Source organism: Caretta caretta, chromosome 9 (assembly GCF_965140235.1).
Source record: "Caretta caretta isolate rCarCar2 chromosome 9, rCarCar1.hap1, whole genome shotgun sequence".
Taxonomy (NCBI): domain Eukaryota; kingdom Metazoa; phylum Chordata; order Testudines; family Cheloniidae; genus Caretta; species Caretta caretta.
The window spans coordinates 82,167,228-82,184,988 of record NC_134214.1 but is presented as its reverse complement, the minus strand read 5'-3'; the positions used below and the strand labels follow the sequence as shown (position 1 = coordinate 82,184,988).

The 17,761-nt window shown below is 45.6% G+C and overlaps 1 protein-coding gene across 3 annotated transcripts in view; it reads left to right on the top strand.

Moving 5' to 3' along the window:
- Positions 1 to 17,761, top strand: part of LOC125642517 (actin-binding protein WASF3-like) — a 63,913-nt gene that overhangs the window by 13,269 nt on the left and 32,883 nt on the right. For 2 of the 3 annotated variants that reach the window (XM_048864048.2, XM_048864046.2), the window contains exon 2: positions 15,694 to 15,853. In XM_048864048.2, coding sequence (XP_048720005.1) covers positions 15,721 to 15,853 — 133 coding nt within the window. In that variant the 5' untranslated portion in view covers positions 15,694 to 15,720. Of the gene's footprint in view, positions 1 to 14,830; positions 14,882 to 15,693; positions 15,854 to 17,761 lie in introns of those variants that run through there. The other variant, XM_048864047.2, reaches the window with a different exon arrangement.

Here is a 17,761-nt window from a genome sequence, read left to right as displayed (position 1 = left end):
GTTATTGATTCATTCAACAGAGCAGAGAGAACTTTGGGGTCTCTGTGTGTGTGAAATGTATCATTGCTTCCACAGGTCTAAGGAAGCCAAACCCCTGGCTAATTGCTGTTAAGTTCAATGGGCCTGATTCTCCTCTCACATTAGTTTTACACCAGTGTTAACTCCACTGGTTTTCTTTGGCTTACTCCTGATTCACACTGATATCAGTGAGAGGAGAATCAGACACAGTGGATTTTAACTAGAGTAAATGAAATCAAAAACTGGTAATCTCGTAAACACCCCACTTAGAACAAAGCTCTGTGTTCAGACACGTGTTGAGCTGTAACCAGTGCTTGATTTATAATGAAAGAGGTACTGGGGCTCCAGGAATTAGGTGCTAGGGTGCAAGCATTTTTTTTTTTTTGCTTTCATAACTGATGCAGCAAGCCCAGAGCGGCTGGGGCTATGAAATGTCATGCCTCTAGGTGCCATGGCTCAGCCCCGGCAAGCCCCGGCATGAATTAAGCACTGGCTGTAATAACCCTGGTGCTTTCCACACTGGCAGCTACACAAAGGCTTCAGGGCAGGTGTAAATGTATGGCTGCGGCATCCAAAGAACTTGAACAATTACTTAAGAGTAACCTAGTGGCGGGATTTAAAGGGTAGATGTGGGCCCATTGCCAGTGACATTGCCTGCAGTAGCTGGATTCTGTAGGCAGCCCTTGATACAGTTGCCTGCATTTCCTAATGGACTCTGAGATGAAGCAGAAATAAAGCCTCAAACCCTCAAGTGCTGGCATGTTTCCTAATCTGAATTACCAGATGAGTCTGAGGAGAAAAGCAGGAGCCCTAAGGGAGGACTGGGATTCCCTTTCTTCTTTTCAATGGAGTGAGTGGCTGACTGGCTGTGATTGGTTGGTAATGAACTGCCACCTGGTCTTGGGGAGAGGCTATTAGGGGCTCCTTTTCGCAAAATGTCGACTGCCAGCTGACAGCCTTTGCTTCTTCTGCTAAGCCACAGCAACCTCAGCAGCAGTACACACATTTTATAGGAGGGCTCCAGTAATAAACACAATCAACAGCTGGTCCCATTCAAGGGGAGCTACTTGTCCTGTCCTCTTAGGCGCTGTCTGCACTGGGCAGAAAGACATCACAAGAAGTCATTGCTTGGAACCCCGCAGGCAGCATAGCACAGGTGGTGCAGGGGGAGGGGAAGGGGCTCTAACTTATTGCAGTCTGAACTATCTGTTATGGGATGCTCTGCTGCCCAGGATTGCCAACATGCAAAGTGGTCCAGCTGCTCTCCCTCTCCTCCCAGCTCTGCAACTGCCAAGCCCTTATGAAGAGGGGGCAGTATAGTTCTGTGTACGTTGACCTTGCACAGCTCCTCTGTTTGGGTGAATTCACCCAGGGGCCTTTGCAACCCTTTAGGGCGCTGGAGTATAGAGGGACTGTACCGGAGGGTGGATTTGGCCCCTTGTGTTCTCACGTTACAATGATGGCAGGTCCATTACAAGCATTATTCATACTGATCTGCATGCGCTGCCTGCACTGGCTGAACCACGGCTGCCTGCTAGGGTTTCTGTTCAGTGTGGAGAGCAAGTCTTGCAGCTGCACTGGTTCCGGTGCCTTTCCTCAAGCACAATGCAGTGCTTCCCATCTAGAAATTACCCAAAAGGCCATGCCCCCAGGAACTGTGCTGAGAGTTAGGGGGTAGGTATGTCAGAATACACTGGTGTGTCGAGGCAGTAAACATTCGTCGGGACAAGCAAAACAGCTGGCCTAATCCAGCAGCTGATGAGCTTGAAAGGTTTTCCTTGCTTAGATAACAAGTTCTTAAGCGTGTGCCCTTGGGAAAGAGCTACTTTTCCCTTTCCCATTAAACTAGTTTCATACTAGAAGAGCTACGCATTTCTGCTTTCTTCTCTCTTTGGGTATTTGTAGCAAGATGTGAAGTAAATTCAAGGTACAACATGTAGACGCAGGACCATCAAGTCTATCTTGCCTCTGGGAGTGGCCAGTTCCTGATGCTTCAGAGAAAAGTGACTTCCCACCCTTCCTACAAGATCAGATGTGCATTGCTCTACCAGAGTGGAAAGATTAGGATTCCATCTTGACTGCCATGAGTGACCAGGTTATGCCCTGAAGCCTGAGATTTCATTCCTCCTAGTTTAGCATCTTCAGCTTTATCATTGGTTTATAAATAATGTCGCGCTAGAGGGTAGTTGTCTTTACTCAGTGGAGGTGATATTAGTTACACGGTGAAAGAAAGTAAGGACTGTAATGGGTTGATTGTTACTATGGGACAGTAAAGGCTCATAGAGAAGTTGTTTCTTTCAACTCAAAGAACCTGCTGGTGAAACTTAAGTCCTAGTTTTGAAGGCCTGATTCAGGTCTCATATGGGTGGTGTGAGGGGAAAGTCAGGTATAACTCCAGTTAGTCCATAGAGTTACACTGGTTTAATTGAGAGGAGAATCAGGGTTTCTGCCTTTATTTGTCCTTCCACTGCATGTGGCACACCAAACCCATAGACATGTATTTCATTACATTAGCCTGAGTTGGTGGCACCCGCCTGTAGGTGCATTCAATCTTATAGGCATGAAACAGCGCACAACAATGAAAACCTTCTGCTAACATGATCCTGCAAGGCGGTAAATTCTCTCCACTCCTATTGACACCAACAGGAGTTGAGGGTGCTCAAGACTTAACAGGATCAGGCACATCGTTTCCAGTTTCCCAGCTGCCTGACCCTGACTCTGAGAAGCGCGTGTTAAGAAGCATGCTGGGAAATTGCCTTAAATGCCTGAGTTTAGTGTAGCAGCTTCTAGTGTTGACTAATTGCTGTTTCATAATGTGCAATACAGTTGCAGAGCTTCTAATGAGATTTGGAAGGTAAACAAAGCCATCAGGTTAATTTGCAGGAACAGGCTGCTGAAATATTGAGTGTGAGATCATCCTGCAGGGCTGGAATCCATCCTGAAGCTTTCTCTGAAGAATGACAGCCATGTAATGACTGCTGGCAGAGCTGTCACTTACTGGGCCGGATCCTGTGCTGGCATGGATTGGTATAGCGCCATTGACCAAAATAGAACTATGCTGATTTACATCAGTGGAGGGTCTGGCCCATTATTATTTATTATTGTATAGTGCTCACAGGTGTGCTGGACATTGCACTAAGAATATGTAGATGAGAGGGCCTTGCCCCAAATAGTCCTCAGTGTAAATGATGGATTTGAGAGGCTGGTGAGGATGCAACCTCACTAGGAGTAAGGAAGGATTCAGATGACAGACATAAGGTTAATCAGTTTAGGTCTCCATGTGATTTAGTTGTGGTGTCTGAAGCATCTTTGCTCAGTGCTGTGGGGAGACTGTTCAGGCTTGAAGGGAAATTTGGATTTTGTTTCTTCCACTTCACTTTCTGACCCCTCCCCCTCCTTCTTCGTTGTCCTTGTAAGGTAGCGTACTTGCGACCAATAGCACCCCTTTGTGTCAGGGTTCAGTGCTGCAAGGGGCCCTTGCCTCCAGAACCTCCTGCAGGCCATCCCATCTGCCTCTTACCAGGCTCAACCCTCTGACCAAGACACATACAGTTCAGTCCCCTTCCAGGGTAACAAACAGGTCCAGCTGAAAGTTCACAAAACATTTCAACAGAAACAAGTCTTCAGTCCCCCGCTAGGGCTATTCCTCAGCCCGTCCTTCGGGGTCTTCAGCTCCACCCTGGGCTCAGTATTGCTTCCCTAGGGCTTGCATCCTCTGGGGCTAGGGCCACACTCTATTCTGGCTTCCAGCCCAGTGACCCTGTATTAAGCAGCTAGGTCTGCTTCTTCAGATACACTGCTGGTTCCCTGGGCTGCTTCCTACCTCTAAGCCCCCTCAAGCTGTGCCCCCCCCCCCACCCCCAGCCTGTGCTTAACGGAACCTCCTTTTGGTTGTCAGCCTCTAGCATCTCTCTAGATTTTCCAGCTTCTCCTTTCTCTGCTGAACTAACCCCTCTTCCACCACTGAAGTGCCTTTAACTGGCCCTACCTCAGGAGCCCCCCACAGGAACCTAACCTGCTCCCTGGGGATCATCCCACTTGGATTCTTACCTGTTTAAGCTCTGTCTCCAGGTTCCTCCCACCCAAGCCTCACCTGCACTCTGTAGGTACATCTACACTGCAGTAAAAGACCCATGACACTGCTTTGGCTGTGCTGGGTCAGCTGACTCAGGCACATGGGACTATAAAATTGCAGTATAGATATTCAGGCTCAGGCTGGAGCCTGGGCTTTGAGATCCCAAGATGGGGGAAGGTCTCAGAGCCCAGACTCCGGCCCGGGCCCAGATGTCTACACTACTATTTTTAGCCCCACAGCCCAAGCCCTGCAAGCTAGAGTCAGCTGCCCGAGGCTCTGAGACTCAGTGGCGCGGGTTTTTTATCACTGTGTAGACGTACCCTTCGGATTTCTCTCCACAGGAGAGTTCAGTCTCTTCTGCAGTTTCCCTCCCTTCTCAGTATGTAACTGAGTTACATAAGAATGGCCATACTGAGTCAGATCAGTGGCCCATCTAACTCGGTATCCTGTTTTCTGACAGTGGCCAGTGCCTGAGGCTTCACAGGGATTGAACAGAACAGGGAAGTTTCAAGTGATCCATCCCCTGTTGTCCAGTCCCAGCTTCTGGCAGTTGGAGGTTTAGGGACACCTACACATGGGGTTGTGTGCCTGACCATCTTGCTTAATAGCCATTGATGGATCTATCCTCCATGAACTTATCTCATTCTTTTTTGAACCCAGTCATACTTTTGGCCTTCACAACAAGCCTTGGCAATGAGTTCCACGGGTTGACTGTGCGTTGTGTGAAGAAGTACTTCCTTATGCTTGTCTTAAACATGCTATCTCTTAATTTCATCAGGTAACCGCTAGTTCTTGTGTTATAGGAAGGGGAAAATAACATTACCCTATTCACTTTCTCCACACCACACAGGATGTTATAGAGACCTTTGTCGGACCCCCTATCATCGTCTCTTTTTCAAGCTAACCAGTCCCGGTCTTTTTAATCTCTTCTTGTATGGAAGCTGTTCCATACCCCTAATTGTTTTTTCCGCTCTTCTCTGTCCCTTTTCTAGACCTGAATGCTGGATTCAAGGTGTGGGTGTGCCATGGAGTTCTTCTCTTATGGTTTATGGGGAAGGCGACTCATCTGCTGAGTCTGTAACTGCCACCTACTATATTCCTCATAAATTCATGCCACTACACTTTCTTACCCTGCGCTATAGCCTTAAAATAAGTAGTAGAGTTTTTTTAATGTGATCAACTTTCCCATTACGCTCACTAGACCCCTTATAGTAAATTCTGTTACCTTAAAGCATCTAAATTGTTCTCTAAAGAACCTATTTTTCCTGAAAACAGTCCCTGCATTCCATATCAGGTGATCAGCTGTTTCTTTGATCTTACATAACCCATCTTTGTGTCTATTCAATAAAGATAAATTACTATTCAAACCATAGTGACCAGCTATCAGTCTGAATATGAGTACTTCACTGATCCTTTCCTACGTTCGGAGTAGAGCATTATCCTCTGTTTTGGGGCATAATTCATGGAATCTTCTTCTTTTCTCCTTGGTCCATAATTCTTGCCCTTCCTATTTAAATCCTTTTTGAACCAAACTTTTAAATTCCTGCTTATTCAAAGGAATCTTTATATCAATTTCTCAATTTTTTAAAACCATTTTTCACTTCCCTATCCACTATTTCATTGCCAGATATCCCAGAGAGCTGGAATTCATGCTAGTATTGTGTTCACGTCCGAGCATACTAAGTGTTGTCAGAAACAATATTTCATTGATTAGCTCACTCCTGCTTTCAGAGGCACTGCTTTGAATTGCCAGTATACCTGATAATGAATCCAAAAAGAGAACAGATGTGGTAGGCCATATGGCCCTTATCCAGTTTCATTCAAATATTATTCCCACCAATTCAGCTGTCATAATAGCTAAAACATTAGATATTCTTTTAGATTTCTTAAATCCAATCACAGAGGGTCAAAAGGCTATTCCCACTGTACCTGTTTTTCATCTTTCAAGCCATCAGTATATATTCAGCTATTGTGACTCCATTTACCATATATTAACTTTCATATAAGACAGCTCTTTGTTTCTCTTGATTTTATTATATAATTCTAAATCCAAATCTGGAGAGACAATTTTCCAGGTATAACTTATTGCCCCAGAAGTATAGACTTTAGTATCTTCTTGTCCTTCCTTTTCACTTAAGTTTTTTACCCACATTTTAACCCTAAGAGTACAAGGGAGTTTATTGTGTCAGGCTAAATTTCATCCAGTTATTTCCAAACATTCCTCCTATATTTATCCAGCATTCTTATCTGCACTATTTCCCTTGACTTTAGGGGAAGAAAACTTGTCTCTTTCACCAACAGAAGTTGGTCCAGTAAAAGATATTACCTTCCCACTGTTAGCCCAAAACGTCAGGTCTAACATTTTCATTCTTAAATGGAGAGGCATTTCTCCAGTAGCCACCTGCATTACACACAGTGGTGTTGTGAGAAATGCACCACATGCTATTTGTAGTACTTGAGCTTGACTTTACTCTAACTTTTTAAGCTCCGAACTGGCTGCAGAGCTAAAGGCTTGATACCCACAATCTGATCTTATTAATGCTGTATATAGCTTCATCAGCACTTTCTTATCTGCTCCCCAATTAATCCCAGCAATATCTTTAGGTACATTACTCCTCCTTTATATTTGTAATACTTTCTATATGGCCCTTCCAAGTAAGTTTATTATCGTACAATACACCTGGAAATGTAAAACTATTAACTACATGTGCCTGTTCTTCACAAAGATATGAATGACACTCATAAATCTTTCTTCTAGTGAAGATCATCCCCTTTGTTTTAGTGATTGAAAATTTAAGTCCCCAAGCAGGTCTCCATTCTGAGACACATACACACACACCCTCCAAAAATAGCAGTTATCCCCTATTGAGTTCTCTCCTCCTGAGTTCCTTATAAGGCCCAGTCGCCCAATGATCCTTACCTAGCTCCGCCCCATCTGGCTAGGGGGGCAATCAATCAATCCCAGGTGCACTAATTGGCTCTTAACTGCTTGCCTACCAGGTGATGGGAGTGAACCCCATTACAGTCCCCCTTCAAACCCATCCATTTCCCCTGTCCTTCACCTCCCTCCTACCCTGCCAGTACCTTCAAATGGCCACCTACTCCTCTCCTTCATTCCGTCCCCTCATCAGCACTCCCCACTCTGCCCCAGACAGAGCAGAGCTTGACTCAGGTGACATATTCAGCAGAAGAAGGACTATTCCCCTGGCTGCGTGCTCATCTCTCTGTTCCGGCCATGTCAGGACTCAGGGGGTGGTTGGGGGAGCAGGTCTAAGCAGGTTGTGAGAAGCAAGGGGAGACAGAGAAAAAAGTCCCAAATGTCCAGGGCTCCCACTACAGCTGGGAGGCTTGGCCTAGGCCTGCACGCTGAATCATTGGCAACCACTGGAGGTGTCACTGCTGCCCAGTTGCACCACCCAAGATGGCTGAGGTCGGGGGTGCCTGTGCCGTGTGGAATTTTAGATGTAGAGAAATTCCAGCTGGCTCAGGTCGCAGGGGGCAAAATAGGGATTTTTCTTGTCTAGCACCTTATAGCTAAGGAGCTCCATGCTCTTTGCACACATCAGTTAATTAAGTCTGACAACACCTATTGTGAGGTAGGTCTCATTATATCCATTTACAAATAGGCAGACTGAGGCACAGAGAGGTCTGTGACTTGCTCAAGGCTGCATGATGCAACAGTGTGTTAGAGTCAGGAAGAGAACCCAGGAGTCCAGGTTCCCAGTCCTTTGGTTTTAACCACTAAACACGGTCTGTCCTTTACATCTAACTCTTCTCAATGTTTTCTGGTGGAGACAAGGTGATTTAGGACCCGCTCTTCTCCAGCTAGGCCCCTACTTTCTCCTGATCCGTATTCTTAGTCCTGTCAGCACTGAAATACCAAAGGAGTGTGTAAAGCTATGTCCTCTCACTGTCCCAATAAAAATCCTGCTGGCTTTGCATGGTACACATCTGCAGGTGATGTTGATGGTATGGCTGATTTCCTAACAGGTTGCCTTTTACTTGATCTTTTTGAGAGACTGACTAGCAAGGTCAAAAAACACAGCTGTTGTTTTCAAGACAATTTTCAATATTAGCTGGGACAGCTTTCTTGAGAGATAAGCTTAAAAGCAAGGGGAGAAAAACTACTGTTGAAAAGTCCAAGCTCTAGGATGGGTTCCCTGGAGTGTTTCCCCTCTCACTGGAGTGCTCTTATGAGAGGGGGTTTTCTATGTCAAGGATGTTGGCTTAAAGTGAGCTGGGTCTCACCAGATTGCAGACAGCCAGAAAACTGGAGGGTTAGAGAAAATTGATGGCAAGAGGGCATTATAATAGTTCAACAACCTGTCTGGGCATGAACATTCTGTTAGGAACTAATGAAAATCCATAGTGCACGATGACACATCTGGCACTTCTCTGAGACCCCTTTAAAGTGTTCTACTCTGAAGCATAATTACCGTGAAATTAGCACCTTCTTACTAATGGGTCTGCTCCTTGGGTGCATTTAAAATCCGATCTGCTTATTTTAGGCAAAACAAAATAAAAACGAGCTACATTTTACTGCTGTTAACCCTGCCGCGCCAAGGCAGCCAATGGGAGCACGGGCTGAATTCTATTCCGTTCAACCCAATTCCAGTTTCAGAGACAAATTCTGCTCTTACTTGGACCCAGGCAACTCCACTGAAGACAGTGGGGCTGGGGTGCATAACTTAGGGCAGACTTTTACCTGCAGAATCCTTATAACTACTGATCGTGTGGGTATTCCCTGGTGGGAATAGTATGCACAAATAACATTTGCATCTGTGTAAGCTATGTGTAACCCATGCCTGCTCAGTGCTGCACTCTGCCCTGCTCTTGTGACTGGACTAAAAGTTTGAGTCTGTACAGCCTTTGAGCTAATTACAAGTAGCCAAAAAGGTGATATTTTTGACATCTGATCTGTGTTATAGGCATTGGGCAAAGCTGGACTGGATCCCAGCAAAGGAGCTTTGGCAACTGTGGGAGTCTGATCCTTAAACTGCCTTTACTGGCGTTACATTTCTCCCAGTTACCCCTGTAATGAGCCCAATAATTTGTGTCTGACTAAAGCATAATTTCCAGAAAAGCATCCAGCATTGAGAGCTGGAGAATCCATCTCTTCGCTGGGTAGTTTGTTCCGATGGTTAGTCACTTTCACTGTTACAAATTTATGCCTGATTTCTAATCTGAATTTGTCGGGCTTCAGCTTCTAGCCACTGGTTCTTGCTGTGCCTTTCTCTGCTAGACTAAGGAGACTTTTAGTACCTGGTATTTTCTCCCCGGGAAGGTACTTATAGACTGTGATCAAAATCACCTCTCAATAATAATCTGTTTGATAACCTACACCGACAGAGCTCTAGGTCTCTCACTGTAAGACATTTTCTCTTGCCCTTGAATAATTTTTGTGGGTCTTTTCTGAACTGTCTCCAGTTTTCCAATGTGTGGCAAACAGAACTGAATGGATTTCAGGATTGGGTCTCACAAGCGTCACATACAAAAGTAAAATCATCTCCTTCCTCTTAGTCACTACTACCCCATTCATGCAGCCAAAGATTGCGTGAGCCCTTTTTTGCCACAGCATTGCACCGGGAGCTTGTTTTGAGTTGCTTGTCTACTATGACCCCTAAAATCCTTTTCAGAGTCACAGCTTTCCAAGATACAGCCCCCCCCCCCATTCTGTGGGTATGGCCTACATTCCTTGTAGAACTCTGCCTTTGGGTGTATTTGTGTGAATGGACCCAGGTTACCAAGCAATCCAGATGGCTCTGTATGTCTTCCTGTCCTCATCATTATTTACCAGTCATCTGTGCATTGTTTCCTTGGACCCTTTGTTGACTTGCTGTGGGCCATGAAGTGCTATTCATGGCAGTCAATTAAGAATCTGTAGATACATGGCCCATGGCTGGCTCTAACCTCTTCCATAACAGTTGCCCAGTACCAGCCTCACTTGCTTTTTCTTTTTCTGGCCGTTTAACAAGAGAAAGTGACACTTTTTAGGGTGATCCACTTCAGCAGGACTGTTACCTACTAAATAAAGTTCATTAAAGTCAATGGGAAACTTTCCACTGACTTCAATGGGCTTTGTATCAGGCCCACTGTGCCTTTTATCTGTGTCCATCTTTGTGGAAACCCTGCTTCCCCTTTCATTCATTGTCTTACTGCTGGTGCTCAAAGTTTGTGTCAGCAGGACAGAAACGCTGGCTGTTGGCACTGGATCACCATTTTCTTGGCCGATGCTAAGACTCCCTCTTTGTTTCCATCTTTTAATTGTCTGGCTCAAGCAGCTCATTAAATGCTTTTCCCCAACCTCCCTTTCCTGTCCCGGTGCTGGCCATGGCCCAACTGAACTTCAGAGTGAGTTGAATTGAGGACTATGCAGAGTTAGTTGTATGGCACACAGAGAATTTTGCTTTTAGCTCACTAGCTTGAATCAAGTCCAGGCTAGCAGTGACTGGCAGCTATTGCCATCTAAACAGCCTTTTGGTGGCCTATGTGAAAAAGAGTGGATGGGTCTCAGTCCATTTGCCAGTAGAAAGGTGCCTTCTGGTTTCCTTACTAGGTTAGAACACAACCAGCTACCATGAGTGGAAAGATGCCAGGCTGTGTCTACACTTGGTGCTGAGTGATTTTTCAGTCATACTGGCCAGCTTGAGACTGAAAAACAACCTTTCTTCCTAGTCTAGACAAGGTCCTAGACACAGAGGGCCAGATACACGGCTACACTCTGGCTGATTTACACCACTCTAGGAACAGCTGTAAACTCAGCTTAACTGAGCACTTAAAGTAGGTTTACAGCTCTTTGGCATCACTGCAGTGGTGCGAAGCATCTGGCGCATACCAGCCAATCTGACCAAGACTCCCTTAGGCTCTCTGGGTACTTAGCAATTAAACACCTGCAGCTGGCCTGGGTCAGCTGACTCTGGCTCGTGGGGCTCCGACTGCAGGGCTGTAACACTGCTGTGTGGGCATGCGGGCTCGGGCTGGAGCCCAAGCTCTGGGACCCTGCAAGGGGGAGGCTCCCAGGGCCCAGGCTCCAGCCGAAGCCTGAACATCTACACAGCAATTTTTAGCCCTGCAGCCTGAGCCCTGCAAGCCTGAATCAGCTGACCAGGCCAGCTGCGGCTGTGCCAGGGGTCTTTTATTCCAGTGTCGATGTACCTGCTCCCTCTACTTTGCGCTCCTAGGTCCAGCCTTCTGTGAGTTGCTTTCCCAGTTATTCTCCTCTCTTCAAACCCCATAGTATATAAATTACACCAGTTTAGCCTCAGGGGACTGATTTCAAAGGTGATACTTTAGGGGAGGTGTAATTTACTTGCCAGTAATGGATGTGAGAGGATGGCAGCGGAAACTGGTGTAACTAGGAGGCTAGAAGAAGGTGTAAGTTACACCAAGTTTCTCATCTCTGCAATTGATCCAGAGAGTGGGAACTAGGAAATGAAAGTAAAATTGTAATGGTGATCCCCAGCCCTTTATTACAACAGTTTGTGCAGAGGAGCCCGGACCCACTGGAATGCATTAAGCATCCTAATCCTTGTCACCATCAGCACTGAATTCCTGCATTGTCGTCGATTTCTTACCTGGCATATTTAGAACGTTTCGCTCACATTCCTGTGATTGTTGCTTTGCATTCACTATTTTACAGTTTACCTCAGACCTTTTGGCCATATGCATGTGTGCAGAAGAAAAGAGCTACAGGTGTCTAAAGCAGCCAAGTGCTTGGAAAATGAGTTTTGTTTCTTCTGTGGGCTCACACATACCAGCAGACAGCAAAGGTCTCCCATGAAAATTGTGTCCCAGGGAAATATATTCATTTCAAATTCAAGTGTTTGAGGGAAACCTTCTCAAAATAGTTTTGAACCAAGAACAACAATGTACCAGTGCTGTGGGAGGGAGGGGTAGCAACGTTGTGGCTCCTGATCTGTAGCACATTTTGGCAATTCCTGTTAAGATCTAGACTAAGCAGCATGACCGTTTAGCACACCCGTCGTCTGTTCTCCTTGCACAGCAGGAGCACAATTCGGACCACATTAGAGTTCAGTATTAATTATTTAGAAACAACTTTGTGGTGCTGCACAGTCCCTGATCTGCATTTGAAAACAATGGCAGCGTCTGCACAAAAAGCAAGCTATACAGGGGAACTGTGGGGTATGGAGTTGCCGGAAAAGTTGACCATGTGGTTCCAGCGGGATGCTGTTCTGCTCTCCACACTGATGGACCAAACCCCCCCCCCCCAACTTTGCTGGTTTCTGGCTCTCGTTAATAGTGCCTAACTACTCTGCTTTGAATTATTGACATCTGACTTGGTAAGCTGTTTTTCCTTGACTGCAGAAGTATAACAGGATTTAGTTAAGGACACAGGGCTGCAATGGGTTTGCATGGGGTATAAAATGGCAGGATTTAGGCTCATTAATAACAGTGGGGTTGCATGGGTGTAACTGAGGGGCGAATTTGGACCATATGTAGCAAGCTAACCTAGATTACTTAATGCTCATTAGGGCCAGCCTTAATAACAAGCAATATAAATGGTTGTTTGGAGCCCTGCACAGACACTCAGCTCATAGATTGGTTTGATCCTAGCAGTGGCCTATGAGGAGGTCATATTTCCTCACCATCCTCCTGGCAAGGAGAGGTCCCTCCTTGCTCTGCTCCTTAGGGCCAGAGGAAGACATAACTTGTAGCTGGAGCTACGTCTCTGGTAACTTGGGGTTGACACCTCTCAGGAGGTGTTTACAACCTGAATGATTCACCGCAATCATCCCCACCTCCACGCTGGTTTTCGTTCCTGGAGGAGCTGTGGTCACCTCTGCTCCAGAGTTTCATACAGTCCCTGGCTCACAGTGTTACATTAAACCATTCATAAACTCGATCCAATATGGTCCCCAAAGATATTGCATGCAGCTGCCATCCTGTATCTATCACAGCTAGCTCGGCTGTAAGCTGTACTGACATTTGGTGTGTTGTAGCTTCTTCCACACGTCTGCATCAGCCTGGGATGGAAGTGATAATTGAAGAATGGGAATACAATGGGCCTCAATCTTGCCGTGGAGGCAAAAGGAGAGTTCATTTTCCATGGCCCGTTCAATCCCTGGCCTCTTGGATGAGACTGTCAGCAAGGGGTCCAACCATTGCCAGTTTCAATAGTGTTTTTAGCTCTATGGATACCGTTCAACTGGGAAGAGAACTGAGACCCACCAAACTCGTTTCACTGGCCTGTTTTGTAGAGGCTCTGGGTCACTAATAACTTTGAGCTGGATTTGGACCAGTGATCTAGAGGTGAAAGTCACTGCAACACAGTTCCTCAAGCTCCAGGGTAACTTCATGTTTAATAAATGCTGATTTCAGTGTTCCTCCCTGACATTGCTTGGCATTAGCCCATGGCTGTGCACAAGTCAGCAGTAGAACCGCTTGAGCTTTGGAATGATTGCCGTCGTACGAATGACTGCTAAAACTGCAGCTGCCGAGCTCCGGAACGCCTACAAGTGCACCCCCCCCCACGGACACTTCTTCCAGGGTGTTTGTAAGCCCCCATCTCTCTCAGCTTCCGCTGCCCCAAGAAGAGTTAACAAAATAGCTGGTAGCAAATATTAATTAAAAATTCCAAACAGAAAGCGTAAGTCTAAGGAGAAAATGAAATGCCACTGGTCCATTACTTTGCTCTTCGTTGCGAGCCCACTGATTGTTTAGGGACTAATACTCCTCTTCTGCCATTTTCGTACTAGGGTAACTCCATGGACTTCAGTAGAGTAAGACCTGACTTACCCTGTTGTAAGTGAGATCAGGACCAGACCCTTAGGTTGTAAGCTGTCTTAGACAGGAACCTTGTCTTCTTGCTGACTGAAAAGCAACTAGCATAGGGTTGTACTAGGTTAATAATGCACTTAATTTGCCCATACTCCATTGATAAATGTCTTCATTTTTCTCAAATGGACAGCAGTAACTACTACTATCTGCTCTGCCCCATTGCTAATTTTTGCCACAACAACCAACCCCTCATGCTAATGGAGGAGTCTGACTGAACCCCATTAAGGTAATGGCTTTTCCAGGCCTTTCATCCACGAATCAATCCCGTGTTATTTCAGCTAGTCCATCTTAAGCTGGTCCCATCTGCATTAGCAAATTTTGAAGGCAAGAATTTCTTTGGCAATAGGGAAGGGAGAAGGAGGCCATGGGAAGCGAATTCATTAGGCTTGCTTAATATTGGGATCTCCCAACGTCTCACTGAACCTGTCAGAAAATTAAACATCCCTGGATTCTTCTGCGGTCTCTGGGTTGCCTGCCAGTGTCTGATGATAACAGTTAATAGAGTGTGCTCACTGCTCCGGGCTGTCACGGAACTGGCAGCCGGCGTGAGCAGGATTTCTGTGCTGCTTTTCATTCTAAGCAGCTGGGCTCTTGTAACTGATGGACAGTAACCCAGTTTCAATGAGCAAAAGAAGGAGCGTGTGGATTTGAAACACATACAGAACGATTGGGAATAACTGACACACACCAAAATGCATGATTTGCTGGGGCAGGGCAGAGCGGAGACTGGCGCCTTTGTACTTGGATGGCCTGTATCAGTATATCATGGTGCCCCAAGTTAAAAATAAACCCCAAAGAGCTTTTCACTCTGCTGGAGATAATGGAATTACATGTGATTGCTGGTTTCAGTTTTGTCATTTTGGTTGGAAAAGGCTCCACTCAGGGGCTTTTCAAGAGTGGAGGGTAGGAGGCTGGATGGCGCAAGAGACTGGTGATAAGATGTGGAGTTTTATAGTGCTGTGTCTCTGGCTTGGATCCAGCTTGGGTGAGGTAAGTGACAGAACAGCATTACCATTGGCAGATGGGTGGCTTGTGTGCAAAGAATTGGTGAGGGGGAGGTGACTCAGCCTGGCTCTTAGCACAGGTGACTCTGCCAGCACAGCCTGGTACTGCATGGCAGCCTTGTTCGTGACCTCCCCAGAGAGGTGGAGAATTGAATGGGCCAGGGTGCCTTGTGGATCTCCTCCCCTCTAGCAGAGGTCCCTCTGAGGCCAATGTCGGGGTAGATTGCACTGCTTCTGTCTGCACAGAGCCCAGCCTGGCAGAGAGAAGTGCAGTCTCTAGGACTATCAAGCTGGCCTCTTTCATGAGTGCCAAACTCAATTACAACACGTTTAAAAATGTAGACTGTCTCCAGACTGACACCTTCACTCCGTGTGTGCATGGGCAGGCGGATGCCCTGGGGATGGGGAGCCGCGTGTTTGGGCATACACGTTTTCTGCACACCTTGAATCGCATGAGATGAAACAGTGTCTTGCTCAGGAGGTGTTCCGCGAAGCGGTTGCCGCTTGCTGCCCATCAGATGCATTTTATTTACGCCCCCGCCGCCTGGAATACCATAGCTCGCCAAGTGAGAGCATTAAAAATCCATGGGAGGATAGAGGCAGGGCTCCCTGCATCGTCCAGCTTAAATCACCTCTCAAGCAACCCAGTGGCAGGGACCTATTTTAAGAACTCTGCTGGAGGCAGGTAAAGAGCAGACTTGTATTTCCCTTGTTAAAAGGGCAGCTGCTAGAAGGATTCCCTGTTTGGTTCGAGATTTCCAGAAAAACAGATTTCTCTCCTTTTCTGCTTCATCCCAGGGAAAGCAGTGAGAATTCCCTGGAAAGATGCCTCTGGTGAAGAGGAACATTGAACCTCGTCACCTGTGCCGTGGCGCTCTTCCTGATGGGGTGACCAGCGAGCTGGAATGTGTAACCAACAGCACTTTGGCTGCCATCATCAAGCAGCTGGGTAGCCTCAGTAAGTTGAAAACAGGAGGGCAAGTATGGACCTTCTGTGGGGTTCTTAAGCAGAGTGGTTGTTTGTTCATCATCTGCAAAAATCCCCACTTCAGGGCTTACTGGGTCAGAATGTCAGCTGGTGTGAATGGGCTCCAGGTCTATGAGTGTGAAATCTCAGGGAGATTAGAGAGGCTGCAAAAACAGAAACCCCAATAATAATAATGGGAGATTTCAACTATCCCATATTGACTGGGAACATATCACCTCATGATGGGATGCAGAGATAAAATTTCTAGACCTCATTAATGACTGCTGCTTGGAGCAGCTAGTCCTAGAACCAGCAAGGAGAGAGGCAATTCTTGATTTAGTCCTAAGTGGTGCACAGGATCTGGTCCGAGAAGGGAATTATAGTTGAACTGCTCAGCAATAGCCACCATAATGTGATTTCATTTAACATCCTTATGGGGGAGAAATATCATAGAAACTTATCACAGTGGCATTTAACTTCATGCCAATTTTTTTAAAAAGGCTCTAGAGGGGATCTGGCAATTACAGGCTGGTAAGTTTAATTTCAATACCAGGCAAATTGGCTGAAACTATAGTAAAGAACAGAATTATCAGACATATGCATGAACACAATATGTTGGGGAAGAGTCAACATGACTGTCAACGGGAAATTATGTTTCACCAGTCTATTAGAATTCTTTGAGGCGGACAACAAACTTGTGAACAGGGGTGATCCAGTGGATATAGTGTATTTGGACTTTCAGAAAGACTTTGACAAAGTACCACACCAGAAGCTCTTCAGCAAACTAAGCAGCCATGGGATAAGAGGGAAGGTCCTCTCATGGATCAGTAACTGGTTAAAAAACAGGAAACAAAGGGTAGAAATAAGTGGTCAGTTTTCACAATGGAGTCAGATAAATAGCAGGGTCCCCCAAGGATCTGTACTGGGACTAGTGTTTAACATACTCATAAATTATCTAGAAAAAGGTGTAAACAATGAGGTGGCAAAGCTTGCAAATGATACAACATTACTCAAGATAATTAAGTTAAAAGCTAACTGTGAAGAGTTACAAAGGGATCTCATATAACTGAGTGACTCAGCAAGAAAATGGCAGATGAAATTCATTGTTAATAAACACAAAGTAATGCACATAATCCCGACTATACATACAAAATGATGGAGTCTAAATCAGCTGTTACCAATCAAGAAAGAGATCTTGAACTCATCATGGATAGTTCTCTGAAAACATCCACTCAATGTGCAGTGGCAGTCAAAAAAGCTAACAATGTTAGAAGCCATTAGGAAAGGGGTAAGACAATAAATATCAAATGCCATGATATAAATCCATGGTCCACCCACACCTTGAATACTGCATGCAATTCTGGTATCCCCATCTCAAAAATAATATAGAATAGTTTTTTTTTATTTAGAGAAAGTTTTGCAGGCCCTGAAACTTAAATTGGGGAGTCTAAACTAAGTTGGAAGTGATTATTATGTACAGTACTTGAAACATAGATTGAAGAATTAAATATACCTCTTGCTACGGAAATAATGTAAATGAATAATCTGCAATGCCCCCTATGCAGAGCTGTTTTCTCACTGTAGTGATTACATTTTTTTTCACATGTATTATTATTAATAGACCCTAGAAGTCCCAAATGAGATCAGGGCCACATTGAGCTGGGCATTGCCAAACATGTAATAAGAGACAGTCCCTGCCCCCACAGAGTTTACATTCTAAACAGACAAGACATACAACGTGTGGGAGGGGAACGAGAAGCCCAGAGAGATTAAGTGACTTGCCCAGGATCACACAGCAGGTCAGTAGCAGAGCTGATGATAGAATCCAGGGACCTAAACACTAGAGCACACTGCCTTTTGTGGAGCATGTTGAAAGGGACCGTATATTTTAGGAGATCG